Source organism: Mauremys reevesii, linkage group 9, assembly GCF_016161935.1.
Source record: "Mauremys reevesii isolate NIE-2019 linkage group 9, ASM1616193v1, whole genome shotgun sequence".
Classification (NCBI taxonomy): Eukaryota; Metazoa; Chordata; order Testudines; family Geoemydidae; genus Mauremys; species Mauremys reevesii.
In genome coordinates, this window is record NC_052631.1 from 62,471,943 (window position 1) to 62,492,389 (window position 20,447).

Sequence of the window (20,447 nt, forward strand, 5' to 3'; positions counted from 1 at the left end):
GTTAAAATATACGATTCTTTTAGCCACAGCCGTAGCAGGCTCTTCACCCTCAGTGATAGCTTACAGATAGAAAATGTTGTCACATTTATCTCTTTGACTGTCATTGCAACACAATATGTCACAATGTCGTAATGATCACCCACTGATCAAGGAGGATTTAATACCACTTTGCATTAGGTTCCTGAACAAGCTGACTGGATTGTATTGTCAGTTGGGAGTCATGGTGACATAGCATATCATCTACTATACAAGGAATGCCACTACATAGGAGAGGGTAAGGCACCAAAATACAAGTTAGAATTGCTTCATTAATAGAAAAGGCTGGGAAAGAATATTCCACTGAAAATTTAAACTTTTTGGCGAAAAAACATTTTTTCCCAGTTTTTAGCAACCCCCCCCAAAAATATATCAGCTGAAAAACTGGGAAAAAATAGTTTTAGGTTTTCAAATGAGAAATTAAGGAAAACTTGAGGAAATAGACCCTTTCTGTGGAAAATATTTCATTTACTCAAAACCCCATTTTTTTTAAAGGAGTGGAACAGTTTTAACCTTCCCTGAGGATCTCAAAGGGCCTAGTCTCTGCAGTGCTCAGATACCACAGTGATGGGTACTACAGAAAATCCTAATAGGAATACATGAGGCTATTGTGTGCTACCAGAATATACATATTTACTGCTAAGTATCTCTTCTCCCGCATGGCCGGTCAGCATTGTTATTCCCATTTTACAGATGGGGAGAAGGAGGCAGAGAGAGGCTAAGTGGCTTGTTGTGATGTTCCCCTGGTGTTATCTGGAGCAGTGATCTGCTAGATCGCTACAATCCTTGACTCTGGGAGCCAGCCTTACCCTGCTCTGCTGTGAGAATCCCCACTCCTGGGCTGTTCATGCACAGCCTCTGGCATGTAAGCTTCTTGGATTGTGCAACCGAATGACACTAGCCAATATCTCCGGTCCCAGACACAACACTAGGAACCTCTGTCTTGCAGTGTCCAGTTATGCCTGCAGGATGCTGCAAGCTTATATGAGTTTGTCAATTTAACAAAGAAATTTATATGTACCAGGCTTGTTATCCCAAAGGGAGTCTCTGAGACGCTTCAAACCAAATGCACTGCTTCAGATACAATAAACAAACAAACGTAGTAACACAAAAGATATATTTTAAGTGATTATAAGTCAAAGCACAAGAAGTCAGATTTGGTCAAATGAAATAAAAGCAAAACTCTTTCTAAGCTGATTTTAACACTTTCAGTGCCCTTACAAACTTAGATGCTTCTCACCACAGGCTGTCTGGTTGCCCTTCAGCCAGGCTCTCCCCTTTGATCAGCACTTCAGTCGCTTGGTGGTGATGCTGCAGGTGGAGGTGGAAGAGAGAGGAGCATGACAAACATCTCTCCCTTTTATCGTGTTCTTTCTTCCCTCTTGGCTTTGTCCCCCCCTTCAGGGTCAGGTGAACAATACCTCATCATAGTCCCAGACTGGCCAGGGAAGTGGGGTGACTCACTCAAGAGTCCAACAGATCCTTTGTTGTTGCCGAGGCCAGTGTCTTTTGTTCCTGTGAGGCTGGGCTGGGTTTGTCCCATACCTGCCCTGATGAGGTGTGAACTGCCCCTCTGTTCCTGGAGAGTTTTGCCTGGGCTTGTTTTAAGCCATGAGGACACATTTTCAGCTTCATACCTATATACATGAAATTACAACCTATAACATTACTAAAACAACAATGTTCAGTGCATCATGAGCCTTCTGAAGACACCCAACATGACAAACTTTGCATTGGATACCACACACTCATATTATAAGGATGAACATGGGGGTGCAGGGTATTCCCCTGAGGTACAGAGTGTCACACTTGTTCCAAGGCAGAGTTGGAAATAGAATTCAAGAAGCTATGCTGATTCTTTGCAGCCAACCAGTAGACCACATTCTCATGGAACAACAGAGTGGATTTGTTTTTAAACCATTGCCCCCAAAACACCCACAAATTAGGTCCATTCTGTCCTTCTCTTGGGGCTCTGGTGACTCTCCCTCTGTTTGTGGCTGATGATGTCATCAGAACTCACAGGTGGAATTGTATTCTTAGTACATACAATTCTGGAAGTGGCTTATTTGGGCTATTCTAAAGTCGTTTAGTAAAATCTCCTGGGCTGTCTTTTCTGAGGCTCCAGATCCCTTTTCCTTTCTCACAGGTCGCCATCATTTTCCTCCTCCCAGGAGATTATATTTTTGTTGCATGGAGAAAGCCCAGTCCTGGGATGGAGGTTTTCACTGTGGGTCATTGACGTATTTCCCCCAGTTCAAGATTTAGTAACGATGCTGATGATTATGACTGGGGTCAGAGTGGCATATTGTACTCTCGTTTGCACCCAAAGCTAATAGAGTTTCTCCATGTTTACACCGCTGTAGTTGGGAACAGAGTTTGGCCTAAGAATTTTAAAGGGCAGAACTTTCAGTAAGATTAAGGCAGACAGGCTCTCGGGGACAGAATGAGGCTAATTCAGCTGACAACCGATGGGAAATTAAAGTGAATTCTATTATTCATCTTTAGCCCTGGTCCGGGGAGATGGGGGCTGGGTTTTATCATTCATGAGCTGATAGAGATGCAACAGCAGCCTGGCAACAGAGGTTGACATGCTTGGTGCAACAACAATGAGCGTCAGTTTTTGAATAACACTGGCTTGAGCAGGCTGGGGCAGAGTAAAACTTCCCCCCGGGTCTGCTGATGCATCTCAGGCCAGACCTGCAGGACTGCCCCCTTCCTCCCTCACTGCCCTGCTATTCCAGTCCTCAACCCCTACCCACTCTGCCAGTGCACCTCAGTCCTGTCCTATAGCACCCCCTGCCCTTCCAGTCTTGGTCTCCCATAGTGCTCTGCTGATGCACCTCAATCCCCACTTGCAGCACCCCAGCTATTCCTGGGCTTCCCACACAGCTCTGTCAATGCATCCCAGTTCTGATGGGCAGCACCTCTTGTTCTTCCAGTCCTAAGCCTCCCTCACAGCTCTGCTCAGGCACCACACAGACATTAAGACCAGAAGGGACCATCATGATCATCTAGTCTGATCTCCTGTGCATCGCAGGCCACAGAACCTCACCCACCCACTCCTGTAATAGGCCCATAACCTCTGGCTGAGTTACCAAAGTCCTCAAATCATGATTTAAAGACTTCAATTTACAAAGAAAACACCCTTTACACTAGTTTAAACCTGCAACTGCCCCGTGCCCCATGCTGCATCTCCAGTGTAGGACGTGGGTTTCACACAGCTGACAGGCTGCTCTCTGGAAGGCCCCTGGCCACTGGAATGCACTTTCCCTGTTAGATTGCCAGACCCCTGATTTGTTAGCCTTCCAGATGCATGGCAAGGCTCACTTTACTTTTGCCCTCAGGCATTTAGGGAGGGAGTGGGATGAGGGTTGCATGGGGTTATCTACTGGCATGGGATAATTACATTGTGGGGCTGTGCCTGATGATACTTCTGTGACAGATTGTCAGTGGATTTAAATGGTCAAATGGGATTTTTTTCCCCACTTACTCAGTCCCTTGCTCCATGCCAGCAGCTGTGCACTTTTTTCACAGCAGAGAGAGCTGCAGTACAGTCCCCTTCCTAAGGAGGAAATGCCCCTGTGCCAGCAGGGGATGCTCTTTTTCCTCAGACTGCATCCTGCCTTTCCCCAAATTCATTCTGAGCAGAAGGATCCCAGAACACAGGAATCAGTTTGCCCATCTCTAAAATGCAGCCACTTCAGGAGAGGAACGCAGCAACACTGCACAGAAATGTTGTACAGGAAGTGAAGAATACCCTTGTCATGCTCTCTTAGAGCAGCTCACGCCCATGAGTGCCAACCTCAGGGCAGACTGTCACAAAGCAGGGCAGAGACCCCCAAATGCCTGTATGTTCTATAATTAGATTTTACCAACCCACTAACAATGTGAACTCCTAAAGCACTATAACAGCCTTACCATGGACTCTCAGACCGTCCCCTTGGGCATGCCCGTCTATTTTGCCATCCGGGCAAGCTGGACTTAGTGATAGTTGGTTGCTATATACCAAAGATCACAAAATATTCAGGTTGCTCCCAGTCCCGAGGGACCAGTCACTTACCCCAGATCAATTTGTACCTTAGATCTCACACCAAAGAAAACACTTGTAGCCAATCCTACAGTAAACTAGCTAAGGATTTATTAACTAGGAAAAAGAAATGAGAGTGTTATTACAAGGTTAAAGCAAGCAAACATATATACACAAATGAGTTACAGTCTATGTATGGTTTTAAAAAGTGACAGAGTTGTAGTAATCTGCCAGCTCTGAATGTCTTTAGGGCTAAGCCAGGTTGACTCTGGGGATCTCTGATTCTGTTTCGTAGCTCTGGCCCGGTGAGAATCGAAACAGCAAAAGAGATGAGAACATTTCTTGTCAGCTATTTCTATTTCCTTGTTAGAGAATTCAATCTACTTTTGCACGTAGCCTCTTAAATATTACCTTATAGCAGGGGATAAAGAAATGATAAGGGAGATTAATGCAGGCAGCATCTTACAAGCAATTCATAAAGTCTAAATGCTAAACATGTTGTTATAAGTCTAATACCCATTTTAGTGACACAGGTGACACAGACTGGTTTCCAGTAATGAATTTGTCAGTGCTCGGCTGAGGCCTAAAGCTTTGGCAAGAGCTGGCACCTGGTCTGCTAGCGTCACACCCTCTCTTACCAAACTCTCCCCAACGCTCACTCTCCATTATAGAGACGCAGACATTCCTGGGTGTGCCTCGAATGGGCCCTGCCTGTGTGGAAGGACATATTGCCCCCCACACACACCCAATGCCTGCTGGAAAGTTCCCGTTGGCTCAAGGGGCAGCTGGAACAAGTCCTGAGTTTCCGGTTTTTGCATGCATGTTTTGTCCCGTGAGCCATGGGAGTGGAATCCATGGCAGCCAGGTTCCTCTGATCCACACCCCTATATCGAAGTACTAGTGGCTTTGTGGATGATGAATCTGCAAGACTCCAAACTAGCCCACTCCGCAAACTTGCCTGTCCTTCCCATCAGATTGAACCAGTAGAGGCTGATGCCCAGGAGCACCCCCTGCCAGCTGGCAGTGACAGGAAACAGGCCTCTTTAATGGCATTCATTTTATGTATGGGTGTAAACTTTATTTTTACACCTAGGGAGCTTTCTAGATCCACAGTCTGTATTTTATCATGGAAACATTAATGCAAAAGCATAACTTCATCCTACCTCCGCTATCTGGCTCCCTATAAGTAGGGCCCTACCAAATTCGCGGCTATGAAAAACACGTCATGGACAGTGAAATCTGGTCTTTTGTGTGCTTTCATCCTACACTATACAGATGTCACAGGAGAGATCAGTGTTTCTCAAATTGGGGGTCCTGCCCAAAAGGGAGTTGCAGGGGGTCACAAGGTTTTTTAGAGGGGAGGTCGCAGTATTGAGACCCTTACTTTTGCGCTGCCTTCAGAACTCAGTGGCCAGAGAGTGGTGACTGTTGGCCGGGCGCCCAGCTCTGAAGGCAGCGCCCCACCAGCAGCAGCGCAGAAGTAAGGGTGGCAATACCATATCATGCCACCCTTATTTCTGCGCTGCTGCCTTCAGAGCTGGGTGGCTGGAGAGTGGTGGCGGCTGACTGAGGGCCCAACTCTGCAGGCAGGAGCACAGAAGGGGGGCAATACCATACCATGCCATCCTTACTTCTTTGCTACTGCTGGTGGCAGCTGTGCCTTCAGAGCTGGGCTCCTGGCCAGCAGCCACCACTCTCCAGCTGCCCAGCTCTGAAGGCAGCACCGCTGCCCGCAGCAGCACAGAAGTAAGGGTAGCAGTACCGCAAGCCCCACTACAATAACCTTGTGACCCCCCCCACACAACTCCTTTTTGGGTCAGAACCCCTACAGTTAGAACACTATGAAATTTCAGGTTTAAATGGCTGAAATAATGAAATTTACTATTTTTTAAAATCCTATGACCATGAAATTGACTATCTATAAGTCTCCTCAGACTGCTCTCAGGTTGGCACGGAGCCCCACTGCAATCCCAACTCCTTGTACAAGTTCCCCCCATATGTGGCTGCTGAGGTGGGAGTGGTGATCTCTGCTGGTGTGTGATGGAGGGTGAGGGAGACTGAGCAGGTATTGATGCCAGGCCAGAGGAGACATGAATCAGGAAGGAGGGCAATTGGAAGGGCTGAGTTACTGCTAGCTTAGACCCAGATCCTCAAAGGTGCTTAGACTCCTAACTTCTGTCTGGGTCTGGAGCTTGGCTGAGCTCAAAGCCATGAGAAAGGGGAGATGCATAAGCAGCATCACCCCAGGAGTAGCTCTAGGAGAGATAGTGCTTCAGTCACAAGGCACATCCCCTCTATCCTTCCTCCTTGCTGGGCAAGGGGATTGTAATGTGACACTGGCCACGGGAGCAGAGCCAAAGCTCTCCCCTGTCTTTGCTCCCCCTTGCCCAACTCTTCGAGGTACAGTAGTGGTTACGAACCTGCAGCCACTCCCAAAGTCCTGGTATCTCCCTCAGGGGCTGGAGGGGGGGTGTCCCACCCCTTACTCCTAGGACCAGCATATAGTCCAGGTCCCATTTACAGCTGGTTTAAATTTTTGAATGAAAAGCTCTTTCAAGGCAAAATGGGTTTTTAAAAAATGGATTATTTTGCAAAAAATTGTCAAAAACATGATTTTTATGTGTGTGTGTGAAAAATGTGCTCTTTTCGGGGATTTAAAAAAAAGTCAGTGGCCATTTCCATAATATCTTGTATACTGTTTTCGATACAAACTTTGATTATTATTTTTTTATTTAAATGAATAATTTGTGGAAAACTATACAGGCCTGCTTCTCTGAAAACTCAGATTTTTTCACCAAAAAGTATAATTTCTTATTTTTTGACCAGCTCTGTCATAATATAATTTATAGAAGGGAAGCCTGGTTTATTGGCTCAAAAGATCCTGGATCCAACAAAATTGAAGAGGGTGCAGAGAAAAGCCACAAAACCTATTCAGGACCTGTAGATAATGCCTTACAGTGAGATGTTTAAGGCGTTTGATTTGTTTAGTTTATCAACAAGAAGATCAAGAGTGTACAAGTACCTTCATGGGGAGGAAATACTAGGTGGTAAAAGCCTCTTTAATTTATCCGAGAAAGGCAGAAAAAGATCCAGTGGTTAGAAGTTAAAGCCAGACAAAGTCAAATCAGAAATAAGACATTTTTAACAGTGAGGGTGATTAATCACTGGAGCAAACTGCCAGGAGTAGAGGTGGATTCTCTATCACTTGGCATCTTCAAGTCAAGGCCAGAGGACTTTCTGGAAGATCTGTGTCAGTCAAATGTGAACTGTTGGCCTTAATAGATGGGTAACTGGGTGAAATTCTATGGTCTGTTACGCAGGAGGTCACATTGGATCACCCAGTGGTCCCTTCTGGACTTAAAAATCTATCAATCTATGAATTTAGAAGCCCGGGGCATTAACTTTGTGTGACCTCAGACAAGTCACTTCCCATCTCTATGGCTCAGCTTCCCCTTTAGTAAAATGAGCTTTATGTAGTTCTCTTTAGAGTCATGGTCTTGAGGAAGCCAGCAGCTTCTCACCCCCCGCTCCCCTCTTTTGTCTTTTAGGCAGCTGTGTGCCGAAAGCTGTGTCCCATACAAACAGGGTTTGGCCTCTGTCTGATAGCCAACTTATACTAATCAGTTTACATTAGGATCTGTGCAAAGAGAGAATTCAATTTCTTGACAGCACTCTAATGCTCCAGCACTTTTGCCTTCAAAGTCCTAGGACTTACCACATGCCTTGCAGCGGCATCCTTGACCTAGATGTGAGGAGGATTGGAGTCAGTTGATGTCATACAGGCCTGTGCCATCTGTCAGGTGTAGCATGGGGCTGGAGTGATATGAGAAGGATCACAGGAGAGTTGGATGTGTTGGGAACATTCAGAAACTGGGTGGTTTTAAATGTACCAGTTGTGAGGAGAAGTATCCAGTTATCCGAATGGGAATGAATATGAAGCAGGAGATGCTAGGGAAGCCAGCACTTTGGAACAGTCAAAGAGATCATGGGTAAAATTTTCAAAATGGCTTAAGTGTCTTTCATGACACTTGACATCAACTGTCAAGTGTCAGTTGATGTCATACAGGCCTGTGCCATCTGTCAGGTGTAGCATGGGGCTGGAGTGATATGAGAAGGATCACAGGAGAGTTGGATGTGTTGGGAACATTCAGAAACTGGGTGGTTTTAAATGTACCAGTTGTGAGGAGAAGTATCCAGTTATCCGAATGGGAATGAATATGAAGCAGGAGATGCTAGGGAAGCCAGCACTTTGGAACAGTCAAAGAGATCATGGGTAAAATTTTCAAAATGGCTTAAGTGTCTTTCATAGAGGCCAGAAGGAACCACTGTGATAATCTACTCTGATGTCCTATAAAACACTGACCAGAGAACTTCCCCAAAATAATTCCCAGAGCGGATCTTTTACAAAAATACCCAGTCTTGATTTAAAAATTGTCTGTGATGGAGACTCTACTATGAACCTCGGTAAATTGTTCCAATGGTTAATTACTCTCACACTTAAAAATTTACACCCTATTTCCAGTCTGAATTTGTTTAGCTTCAACTTCTAGCCATTGGATTGTGTTAGACCTTTGCTGGATTGAAGAGCCCAAGAGCCCAAGAGTTTCTTGGGGAACATTATTAAATATGTTCCCCAAGTAGATATTTATAGACTGTAATCCAGTAATCCCTTACCCTTCTCTTCATTAAACTAAACAGATTGAGGTCTTCGAGTCTATCCCTATAAGGGATGTTTTCTAATCCTCTAATGGTTCTTGTAGTTCTTCTCTGAACCAGTTTTATCAACATTCTCTTCAAATGATGAGCACCTGCACTGGACACAGGATTCCAGCAGGGGTCACAGCAGCACCAAGCCGAAATCCTATTTTCAAAAGTGGCTTAAGCACTTAGGAGCCTAAGGTGCTTTTGAAAATGTTGAGCTATATTCCAAAGAATCCATCCCAGGCTTTACATCAAGCCCAGTCCATGCTGGGCAGAACTTTGGGAGTTTAGTTCATGCTATGTAAATACCCATGTTGTGCAGATGTGATCAGTAAAGCTGAGAAATTACTGTACTTGAACACTGAGTCTGCCAAGTCTTGGTGTATTCAGGCAGCTCCCACTAATCTGGGGCTGTAAACAACACTGCTGACGGACATCCCCATGGTGCTGAAAATCCATGAAAAGTGAAGAAACAAACTATGCTGATATGGACCAATGCAACCCCAATCTGCCGGCCAATTTTCTGCTAATGCTGTCTCATTCTGTGGGTTCTCCCCACGTAGCAACATTGTGTTTGCTATTCAGTGCCAGATGCATTGCTTCTGAGAGCCTTTGGTTTGTGATGGCAAGGCTGACACTATTAATATTGCTATGGACTGATTTCTTAGAAACAGCCAGAGACCTCATTAATGGCATTGCTCATTCATTGGACACATGCACACAGCACAGCTACTGGCACTGGAGTGTATCTTCCCAGGGGGAAATTGCATATGGTGGAGAAACTTACTGCACATCTGACCAAAATTACTGCCTGGAAATGGGCAAAACCAGAACTGGAGAACTAACCTGCCCAATTCAGAGCTCTGCTGCTTTAGAGAAAGAAGAAACTGGATCTCAAACTGTTTCAAAATCTGATGGACAAGCCTTTGCCAAACCAAAAGCCTAAGCTAGGCTCTCTGCTCTGTCTCCAGTTATTATTATGTGGCTGGGTTGATGTGATCTGTATTTACGGAAAATGAGAAGCACAAATACGAGAGCTGGTTTGGCATTTTTCAAATTTTAAAAGATTTTTTTTAATCAGGAAATTTTTAATGTCTTTCTCATGATTCCCCTCCCCCCTTCCCATCTTTTGACAAAAACCTTGAAAATTCAACTAAAAGGTATGTTTATTCTTTGCAAGTCACCCACTTCCCCCACATTATTGTACCAGCTCTAACAAATATGCCACTATAATAACTACAGGCCTAATTCTTTCACACCAGGATTGATATTAGATGCCTGTGGGAAATAGACTCTAACTTCAGCACCAAAAAATTTCTCTTGTGGAATTCAATAAAGACAATAGACATCAGTAGCTGAATTGCAGTGTTTATTTAATTGGCATGGGCTGAGGTGATTTGAACAGGGATAGAGAGTCAAAAGATTTTGATTCTGCCTCTGTGTCTCTGTCTAACCTTGGGCAAATCATTTCATCACTGTATCTTGGTTTCTCTATCAGTGTAATGAGGACAGTGATATCTACTGCACAAGGTAGCTTGAGTTTAGGGTGCTCAGCCATTCTCATGATTGAGCCAACATTTTCTGGGCCCCAGTTTCCTCATCTGGGCAAGGGGCAAAATAATACCCATCTTTGTAAGGGGCTTTGAAATCCTCAGATGCTAGGCCCTGTATAGGTGCCGAACATCCTGCAGAGTGGCCCAGCACTTAGCCTGGAACAATTAAAATGCAGCTAACGCCACAGCCTGAGGCTATGTGCAATATAATAGGGTTGGGCGTTTTCAGCCAGGCTGGGAAGCTGATTGGCTGTGCGTCCCTGAGTGCTCTCAGAAACTGGGCCAGTGCATTCTATTCCCATGTCCTGCGTAAAATATTTTAATGCAACATGACATGTAAATGGAAATCTTCCACCTGGAGAGAGTTACCACCAGAAACACCTCTCCTTTTCCTTTCTTCTCTTGCCAACAGCGCGTCCCCTGGGACAGATGTGGGGTGCCTGAAAAACCTCATCTGCCCTGAATGGGGACTGTATTCCCCTGGGTTGCCTGGTGAGGGCTAGAGTGTAACCACTGAAGCTTGGCTGTCCTATTGTCCTGCTACACAAAATTGCTCGGTAATAGAAAATCCTGCACATCCTAAAGGGTCTGCTGGAATCCAGTGGCCCTGCACCGTCCAAGCACCAAGAGTTTGTCCATCCCAATTCCTGCGGGAAGTAAAAGTAGCAAAGAGAGCGAATAATACTGCACGTGCTGCCCTTCCTTCCCCTCTCTCTAGCTGTACAGGATGCAGCTCTTGTAATATGCTGGCAGGGAGTGAAGCGAGTGTGTCGTAAAAGGGGAGGAGGAGGGTTCGCTCAGCTTCCCAGCAATAAAAAGGTAAGCAGTGTGTGAGAGCGAGCAGGACAGGGAGGAAGAGAGGCTTGGAGCAGGGGAGGGCAGCCACAATACAGAGGCGCTAGAAGGGCATACTGCACTGGCTACAGTGAAAGATTAAAAGGTAATTGATCTCCTAATCTCTCTGCCTTCCCTTTTGAGTGTATTGCTTCCCTAATGCTAAGTTGCTGCTGCAGTCAGAGAGGAAGGCGCTCGCTGGTTTCATTTCCAGGACAGCTTGCCAGTGGATGTTGATGTACAGCACCCCCAGGGGCTGGCGATTTGAAGGCGGCAGGTTGCCCTTTCCCCAGCACGCCGGTTTTGTGTGCGCGTGGGTGGCTTTCCTCTTGTCTCTCTCGCCTGGGAATGGATGGTCGTTTTTTGGAGGGCAGATCAAGGCTGCCATGCTAGGCTCGCTTGAGGGACCCGCTGGCGAGGAGGGATTGTCTGTCCCTGGAGGAATGAAAGCCATGTAACAGGAGAAATACTAAAGAGCCCGAAGACATTGTCATTGCTTCTGCCCTTTGCCTCCCTTGCCAGCTTTGGCTGGGTCTGTAGCCACTGTCGCTTTGAAGGGGAGCAGCTGGAAAGGTGGGGATCAAGTTCTATATTGTCATTTGTAATGCATGAGTGTCCCGCTATCCCAAGCTTAATTTGTAATGAAAGAGGCGCCAGGCTCAAGCAATTAGGTGCCAGGGCTCAAGCAATTTTTTTTACTTTCATAACTGACGCAGCAAGCCCAGAGGTGCCAGGGTTATGAACTGCCAAGCCCAGAGGTGCCGGGGCTCTGAACTGCCAAGCCCAGAGGTGCCGGAGTTCAGCCCTGGCAAGTCCTGGCACAAGAAAGCACGTTATCTATCTATATATCTATCTATCCTACAAACAGAGGGAGAGTGTTGCTTTAGCATGGAATCGCTCCCCAATTATCCTAATTGGTCATTTGTAAGCCGCCTGATCGCCTTAAAAATACTTATTAAATAATTGAAAGCCCTGGCAGGCAGTCGCTTTATAAAAAGACCCCGAGCTGGGACCGCATGTCCTCCCTAATCAGGGTCTTTCACGCTCCACAGCACTGAAGTTACTTTGCATCAGTGTAAAGGGAAATGTTCCGCCACTGAACAGAGCCTGGTTGTCAGAAGCAGCGTTGTTCCAACTTCTCCGGGGCGCCACCTCCCCCTGCTGCCATTGTGGCAGGCGAGCGTGGGGCTCAGGACAGGATCGCCTGGACTGGGCTGGAGTTGCAGCCAGCCTCTCTGGAGCAGAGATCTTAGCACCAGTCTTTGAAGCGGGTGGTTATTACGCTTTATTTATGTATTGCTGCTGGCTAGCAACAAAGCAGCGGGACTGATCCTGCTCAGGAGAAGATTTTGCTGTTGAGTTCAGTGGGAGCAGGATAGGGCCCAGGGCAAGAGTGTTTTGAAGTGTTCTCATGGGGGAAGGGAAAGATTCCATAGATTCCAGCGGTGCATGCGTTCCTCTCTGGAGATATATGTATTGCACAAACTGGTAAAGGCATTAACTAATGCTCTCCTCTCTCCTTGGCAAAAAGAGGGACTGGAGTGACCTGGCCAGGGCTAGAAGCCTGTGGGTCAAGTTTCTGATTAGGCTGGAAAGCAGCTGTTAAAAGGAATTCTCACTTGTGGTTAAAGGAGCTTTTTTTTTTTTTTTTACTCCTTTCCCTGTTTTCCAAACATCTCGATCCTGGAGTGGGGCTGGGATGCTCTGGATTTTGTACTTGTCTGACCACTTCTAATTGAAAAGCATCCTCTTAATGCTCCTAAGCCGGTTGAAGTCAGTGGGGGCCAAACCCTCAGCTGGTGTAAATCAGTGCAGCTCCATTGACTTCAGGGAGCTTGGGATCAAACTGTTACAGTGTGGTTGCAATCAGCAAAGTGACTGTAAAAAGGGCCAAACTCTGCTTTCTATCACAGCCGCATTAATGCAGAGGAGCTCCATTGCCTCACAAGTGTACAGGATTTACATGGGGCTGAGAGCAGGATTCGGCCCCTAAAGTCTCTGTAACTTCCATAGCAAATGTGCTCACTTTACAAATCAAAAGCGTATTATTTTGGCATGCCATCGCTGCAAGCTCCAGCTGTGCAGTAGGAATCCAACTGTGCTCCTTCTGCCGCTGCTGCCATCGCCTGTAATAAAGAGTCTGTAATTGGCACTCTGCTGGCAGGGTTTGTTTTTGTTGCTGAATGAAATGTGAGGCAGACTCCTGCTTACTCTCTCGTAGCGCCATCGGCTGTGCGAGGCTAAGAGGAGTAACTTGGTGGGTGTTAGTAAAGTCAGCAGCTGTCACTCAAAGTCATGAGGGGCGCAGTTCTGGAAAGTAAAAGGGGGCTGGTTATTTTTGCCTGGTCAGTTTTCTCACCGTAGCTAGGTGTTATTGCAGAGGTCCCCTTACCCATCGGAGAGCAGGCTAAGGGCTGTGGCACTGGGCTCTGCACTATGGAGGAGCCAAAGGAACTTTAAACAATGGTTTGGCATAATTTTGTTAGAAAACAATTAGAGACTGGAGCATGCTGCCAATCTCAGAGCTTGATTTGGATTCCCAAAGTGAGGGGGCCACAGAGCAAGGGATTTTCTTTGGCCCATTTCAGAGAGAGGGGATCCAACTGTCTATTGCATTATGATCCTTTTGCAGAACTCTTGGAGCCATTCGGACAGCAGAAGTAGCCACTGGGAATTATACCCAACACAGGGTAATTCCATGGGTGCCATAAGACCAGAGTGACAGCTGTCTCTCACACCCCCTCACAGCCCCTGTAGCTGGGGGTGTGGGTAAGGGCAAGGCACTGCTAGAGTGCTGCTGAGCTATGTCTATTCTTGACTGCCACAATGGCTCTTGCAGACTTATGAATAGGCTGCTATTGGTTAGAGCATCCCTGAGGCTGCTCTTAATTTACCCCAGGGCCTGGGCAGAGCCTAAGGCCAGTCCCAGAATATAGAGAGGCACAAAGGTTGTGATCTCCAAAAGCTCATGTAATGAGTATAGTTCAGCCAGAACTGATCATCAGATCTCTAAGGTCTGTTGGTAAATTTCGGTCTAGACTTACCCCCTCCCCCAACGTTCCAGGGTCTTTGGATGCTGGGTTTTGGTGCCAGGACCTTTTAAAAAAAAAGTCATCCAGTTTGATATGGAAATCCGCTTACACCTTTACAGCTTTAGCATGTTCTGGGCATTAGAATGTGTTTAGATTCCTAAGGCTAAATTCCAAGCTGGGGGGAGTCGGTGCTACAGGCACTTCAGTGGAGTTGTGCCATCTTCCGCCCCGTCTGAACTTGGTCATCATGTCTCCATCACATCCTCTTTGGGCCTAGAGCAGAATGAGGAGTCCAAAAGGACTGGCTATTTCTACGAACCCAAGGCACATCAGCAGCAGTTACACTGCCTGGGATAAAAAAGAACAGGAGTACTTGTGGCACCTTAAAGACTAACAAATTTATTTTAGCATGAGCTTTCATGAGTTACAGCTCACTTCTTCGGATGCATAGAATGGAACACACAGACAGGAGATATTTATACATACAGAGAACATGAAAAGGTGGAAGTATGCATACCAACAGGAAGAGTCTAATCAATTGAGATGAGCTATCATCAGCAGGAGGAAAAAAAACTTTTTTAAGTGATAATTAAGATGGCCCATAGAAGGTGTGAGGAGAACTTAACATAGGGAAATAGATTCAATTAGTGTAATGGCCCAACCATTCCCAGTCTCTGTTTAGGCCACCTCAATTGATTAGACTCTTCCTGTTGGTATGCATACTTCCACCTTTTCATGTTCTCTGTATGTATAAATATCTCCTGTCTGTGTGTTCCATTCTATGCATCCAAAGAAGTGAGTTGTAACTCACGAAAGCTCATGCTAAAATAAATTTGTTAGTCTTTAAGGTGCCACAAGTACTCCTGTTCTTTTTTGCGGATACAGACTAACACTGCTGCTACTCTGAAAACTGCCTGGGATAAATATCTATAAGGAACAGCACCAGCCCTCCTGTGTTAGGGCACAAATCAACCACTCACTGCCTGGAGCTGTGGGGAACCCTACCCCATGGGTATATTATTGCACCCTTATGGGTGTTTTACGGCTTTCTCTGAAGCGGCTGGTATTTTCCACTGCCTGGTGCTGGGCCAGATGGGCCATAGATCAGATGTGGCGTGTGGCAACTCCTGTTGTTCCTGTTATTTAAACGATACAGAATTGAATTGACTAATGTCAGCAAAAATGCTAAACTCCCCGCCCATGGAGTAAGCCGCAATAACCCCTTTGGGTAACAGCTGGAGGAACTAGATGGACTTAGAATATGTCCTGAAGGTCAACAGGTTGGGCCCCCTAACCTGTCAGACCATGGAAGGGAAGCCAAGCTATCCCACCTATCATGCCCCAGATGCTGTGATCCAGGGACTGTAGTAAATTGCCCAGCTGACCAGCTGATCTCAGGGTCCCAGAGGCAAAGGGAAGAGAGGTGGAGTCTCAGGACCTTAAGCATGTTCCTGATCCTGCAGTGCTTAATCACCTGAGCTACCCCATTGAAGTAGCTCAGCTGGGTGAGGACTGCAGGCCTTGGTGTTGATAAGAGAACTGTGTTGCGTTGCCTGGTGAGTTTAACATCACTGTGGACTGTTGCTTGCTTTTGCAGGTGGGAAGGAGGAGGTGGCTCACCATGGCCTTGGCGGACAATGCGAGCTGTACCAAATCCAGCGATGACTTCCTTTTCCCAGAGATCATTGAGCTCAATGTAGGTGGGCAGGTCTACATCACACGCCACCCCACCTTGGTCAGTGTTCCTGGCTCACTGCTCTGGGAAATGTTCACTCAGAAGAACATCCGCTCCTTGGCCCGGGACAGCAAGGGCCGCTTCTTTGTGGACCGAGATGGTTTCCTCTTCCGCTACATCCTGGATTACATGAGGGACCAGCAGCTGGTGCTACCTGACCACTTCCCGGAGAGGAACCGCCTGCAGCGGGAAGCTGAGTACTTCAAGCTACCAGAGCTGGTCAAGATGCTGTCTCCAAAGCTCAGCAAGCAGAACTCCATCGGGGATGACCCATGCCAAAGTGACCCAGAGGAGCTGTCTCCCAATGCGGACACGGCCCGCAACCTTGCCTCTGCCAGCGCCGCCCTGACTAATGCCCCTGCAGGCTCCTTTGTCTCCAGTGGGGTTGGCGCTGGCCCAGACATCAGAAGGTCAGGTTTCATCACCATTGGCTACCGGGGCACCTACACCCTGGGCAGGGACAGCCAGACGGATGCCAAGTTCCGCAGGGTGGCGCGGATCATGGTGTGCGGCAAGACCTCGCTGGCCAAAGAAGTCTTTGGGGACACCTTGAACGAGAGCAGGGACCCTGACCGGCCTCCGGAGAGGTACACCTCCAGGTACTACCTCAAATTCACCTTCCTGGAGCAAGCCTTTGACAAACTGGCCGATGCCGGCTTCCACATGGTGGCGTGCAACTCCACGGGCACCTGCGCCTTTGCCCATGACCAGACAGATGACAAGATCTGGACCTCTTACACCGAATATGTTTTCTACCGTGAGTGACAGTTACCAAAAACCAAACACCAAATGCCAACTCTCCCTCCCCACCTGCTGTGCTGGCTGTTTTCTGTAGAACTTAGACATCAGACCCTTGAACCTTGGTATTTTTCCTCCTTCCTTTACATTTGTTTTTCCAAATCGAACCCTATTTGGCTCCCTCTTGTACTGGTTATTGAATAACACCAACCCTCTTTTCTCCAACTTCCAACAGTAGCTCCCAACCCTCCCCGGATCCTGGACTTGGCAGTTCTTGTACAAGGGAAGAGGGGGAAACAAATATCTTTGTGTTGGGGAGAACTGCTCGGGGATTTTTGCTGCTGGATAAGCTCACCAGACTTAATGAGTGAAGAGACACTGAGCAGAGCTCCAGCCAGGTTGTAATCGAAACCGATTCCCAGCCTCACAATGTGTATACCCAGGGAATGCACTGTGTATGCTGTACCAGATTTGCTGGGTAAATCATGCAAGGGGAATCTCGGTTCCATGTTATGGCTGGTGGAGGGAGCAAAGGGGAAAGAGATCCTGATACTGTAGACATATTGCCAATAGCCTATGTAAGCAGCTTAGCATTTAGACTGCCAGTACTTGGAAAGGTTAGAGAGATAGAGATGTGCCACTCGTGTTTGCAGCTCTCGATTCAAAACGTTTTCGCTATCCTAACTGAGATGCTTCTTGATTCTTCGATATCGGAGAGAGACACATACCCCTGTGTATATACCTGGGGTAGGACGGGGTGGGAGGGAAGGCCTATCTGGTATTTTCACACAACGGGGTATATAATAGACCTTTAGAATTGTTTGATGTCAGCGTCAAATTTACCTTCATCATTCCGTCACTTAGAGTAGGAAGAAGGTAATCAGACTCCAGGAGGACCAGCTTTGATTGCTACAGCAAATGACATTCTGGTTTGCCCACAGCTATGACTATATATTTATAGATTAAAGAGAATCTTAACTAAAAAGGAGGGGGAAAAATCTTTGCCGCTTCACTGGCAACCTCTCGCTAGGTCTCTTTCTAATTGTGGCGCTCCGCTCTCTGTTCGCGGGCCTGAGGCTGGCTGGCTGCTGCTTTACCATGCCTGGGCCACATGTAATAAAGGAACAAAAAAGACCTGCTTTTGTGTTACTGGACTGAGGTGAAAGGCAGAAAAGCTGGTGCCCCTTTTTGACTGAAAGCACATGGAACTGGGAATGATTCTTGTCTAGAGTGCAGGGATCTTAGAGTAAAAGAATCAGCCACGCAAAAGGCATTTGATGGGGGTCTGTTTTCTGGGGCATTTTTTCTTCTCCTTTGAATGCAGATATTGAAGATCTCCGCAATTAGAGAGTTCCCTTCCTACCCGGCTGCTTCCCTTGTGTTTTGCTTCAGCCCCATTCGCCTCCTCTTTGAACCTCCTCTTCTCTGCAACTGCACTTGTTAAACTATTACCAGGAAAAAGTGTCACTGCTCATGAGAGAGATACCAATGGCTCTGGACTGAGGCATTCAGTCAATGGAAATTCTCCCATTGACTGCCAGCAAACAGGCTGTGGATCCAACTTCATTGTGCAGGCAGGCACTGTGCAAGTTTCTGCTAATGTGCTTAATGCCTGAAGCACCCCCTGTGATTGCAGTCCTCACAGGGCTCTGCCAGAGCACCTCAGTCCTGAGGTTCAGTCCCTGCTATTCCAGACCTGGCTTTCCCCAGACAGCTCTACCATTGCCCCTCAATCCTGATCCACAGCCCCTGCTCCTTGTTAGTCCAGTCCTTGGCTCCCACACAGCTCTGCCAAGACACCAGACCTGCAGTCCACCCTGCTATTCAGGGCAGCTGCTGCCAGTTGAATGTGTGTGGTGTATGGGTCAGATAATCACACTACATGGAGACTGGTGTGGGTGCAGATGTTGGAGGACTACTAGTACTTTCTTAAGAGTCGGGGTGGGAGAGGACTGAGAAATATTCTAGAAAGAAGAAAAAGAGTAGGGATTTGGGGCAAAAATAACAACAAAATCTTCTCCATCCTGAAAACTCATTGAAGAAGGGGAGCTATGAGAATTGTTTTTAAAATGGTGAGCGCTTCATGATTCCAGAATTGTGCTTAGGGGAACAGTCATCTACTTTTAAGCTCTGTTTGTTTAGAAAAAAATCTCAGAATCAAAAAGGTTTATGTGCAGTGCGGGGAAGGGAGGGATGGGGCCACGTGCAGGGGTGGGGGCACAAGATCGAAATGAATAGAGATATGTCCATGTTTGGTTGCTTTTGTAATATTTTAACATTCTTCTAGAGCACTGGTGATGGGAGCTGATCAGAAAATGGAATTTCCATCCTGTGGGAAATACCAACATGTTTGGTGTTTGTTTTTGTCCCCCACTGGTATGAAAAGTCAAAATCTCCAATTTTTTCATGGAAAGAATATTCCAAAATATTTCAGTCTGGAAGCATTGAAATGAAACATTTCAACAATGGTGAAACATCATTCTATAATGAAATATTGAATATGTGTCATATTAAAATTAATATTACAAAATACGAGATCAAGTGAGAATGTCAAAACAAAATAAAAGCCTCCATTTGGCATCATTTTGCAACTTTTATGTAAAAAATTGCCTCAAAATTGACAAGTTCCCATGAAACATTTTGATTTCAACAAAGTAGCATTTTCCAGTGGAAAAACTGCACCACTGAAAATATTTCTGTTCAAACAGTAGAATCTTACTAGTGCAGAGAACCATAAGGAGGAGCTAGCTAATCTAACCCTTCTGTAGACTTCCCACAGAATTTCATGGGGATGAAGAGTGAGACTCAGGGCCGCCCAGAGGATTCAGGGGGCCTGGGGTCTTCCCGCCGCCGAAGACCCGGTACTTCGGCGACGGATCCTGGGGCAGAAGGACCCCCTGCCACCAAATTGCTGCCGAAGATCTGGCACTTCGGTGGCGGGTCCCAGGGTGGAAGGAACCCCCGCTGTGGGTCTTCAGGGCACTTCGACTGTGGGTCCTGGAATGGAAGGACCCCCCTGCCACCAAATTGCTGCCGAAGACCTGGCACTTTGGCAGCGGGTCCCAGGGCGGAAGGAACCCCCGCCGTGGGTCTTCAGGGCACTTCGGCTGTGGGTCCCGGAATGGAAGGACCCCCCGCCACCAAATTGCTGCCAAAGACCCGAAGCTCCGGGGGCCCGGGCCCTGCGAGAGTTTTCCGGGGCCCCCAGAGCGAGTGAAGGACCCCACTCCGGGGCCCCCGAAAAACTCTCGTGGGGGGCCCCTGCGGGGCCCAGGGCCTGGGGCAAATTGCCCCACTTGACCCCCCTCTGGGCGGCCCTGGTGAGACTTTCAAGAGGAGATGGGCACGTTTGAAAACCCATAAGGTTGATAAAAACAGCTCTACAAGCCTATAGGATGTAACACAGAATGGGATCCTTTCTATAGGCTTTTTGAATGATACTACAGAAAGTAAGTAGCTCTCTGTTAAATTCCAGAGCAGAACTCAGAAAATCCATTGCAACATTCTCATTTTTCATTAAATTCTTAGTGAGCAAATTCAGTTGGCCAAGCTCAGCAAAGTGCAAAGATGAAACAGCAAAGTAAAAGATGAAAGTAAGGAAGATGATTTCAGTATTCATCACCCAAGGAGAAAAGACACAGAGGAAGAGGTAATTGAAAAAAACAACAACACAGAATGAATGTTTTATTGACAATTCCCCTTTAACAGGGTTTGTGCCTGCATTTTGGTGCAGTGTTTTAAATATTTAGTGGATGGCCTGGCAAAGACTGCTGTTTCAGAAGAACCTGGAA

At 46.8% G+C, this 20,447-nt stretch overlaps 1 protein-coding gene across 4 annotated transcripts; it reads left to right on the top strand.

Moving 5' to 3' along the window:
- The first annotated feature begins 205 nt into the window (after nt 1-205).
- LOC120372056 (BTB/POZ domain-containing protein KCTD12-like) lies at nt 206-17,790 on the top strand. Of its 4 annotated transcripts, none has more exons than XM_039488754.1 (2): nt 206-274; nt 15,781-17,790. In XM_039488754.1, exon 2 carries the CDS (start codon nt 15,805-15,807, stop codon nt 16,681-16,683), a length of 879 nt encoding a protein of 292 aa, XP_039344688.1. In that variant the 5' UTR covers nt 206-274; nt 15,781-15,804; the 3' UTR covers nt 16,684-17,790. The 4 variants fall into 4 exon arrangements, with proteins under 4 accessions (XP_039344688.1, XP_039344686.1, XP_039344684.1 ...); XM_039488752.1 differs by lacking the exon at nt 206-274 and adding an exon at nt 11,038-11,136; XM_039488750.1 differs by lacking the exon at nt 206-274 and adding an exon at nt 11,120-11,257.
- The last annotated feature ends 2,657 nt before the right edge of the window (nt 17,791-20,447 follow it).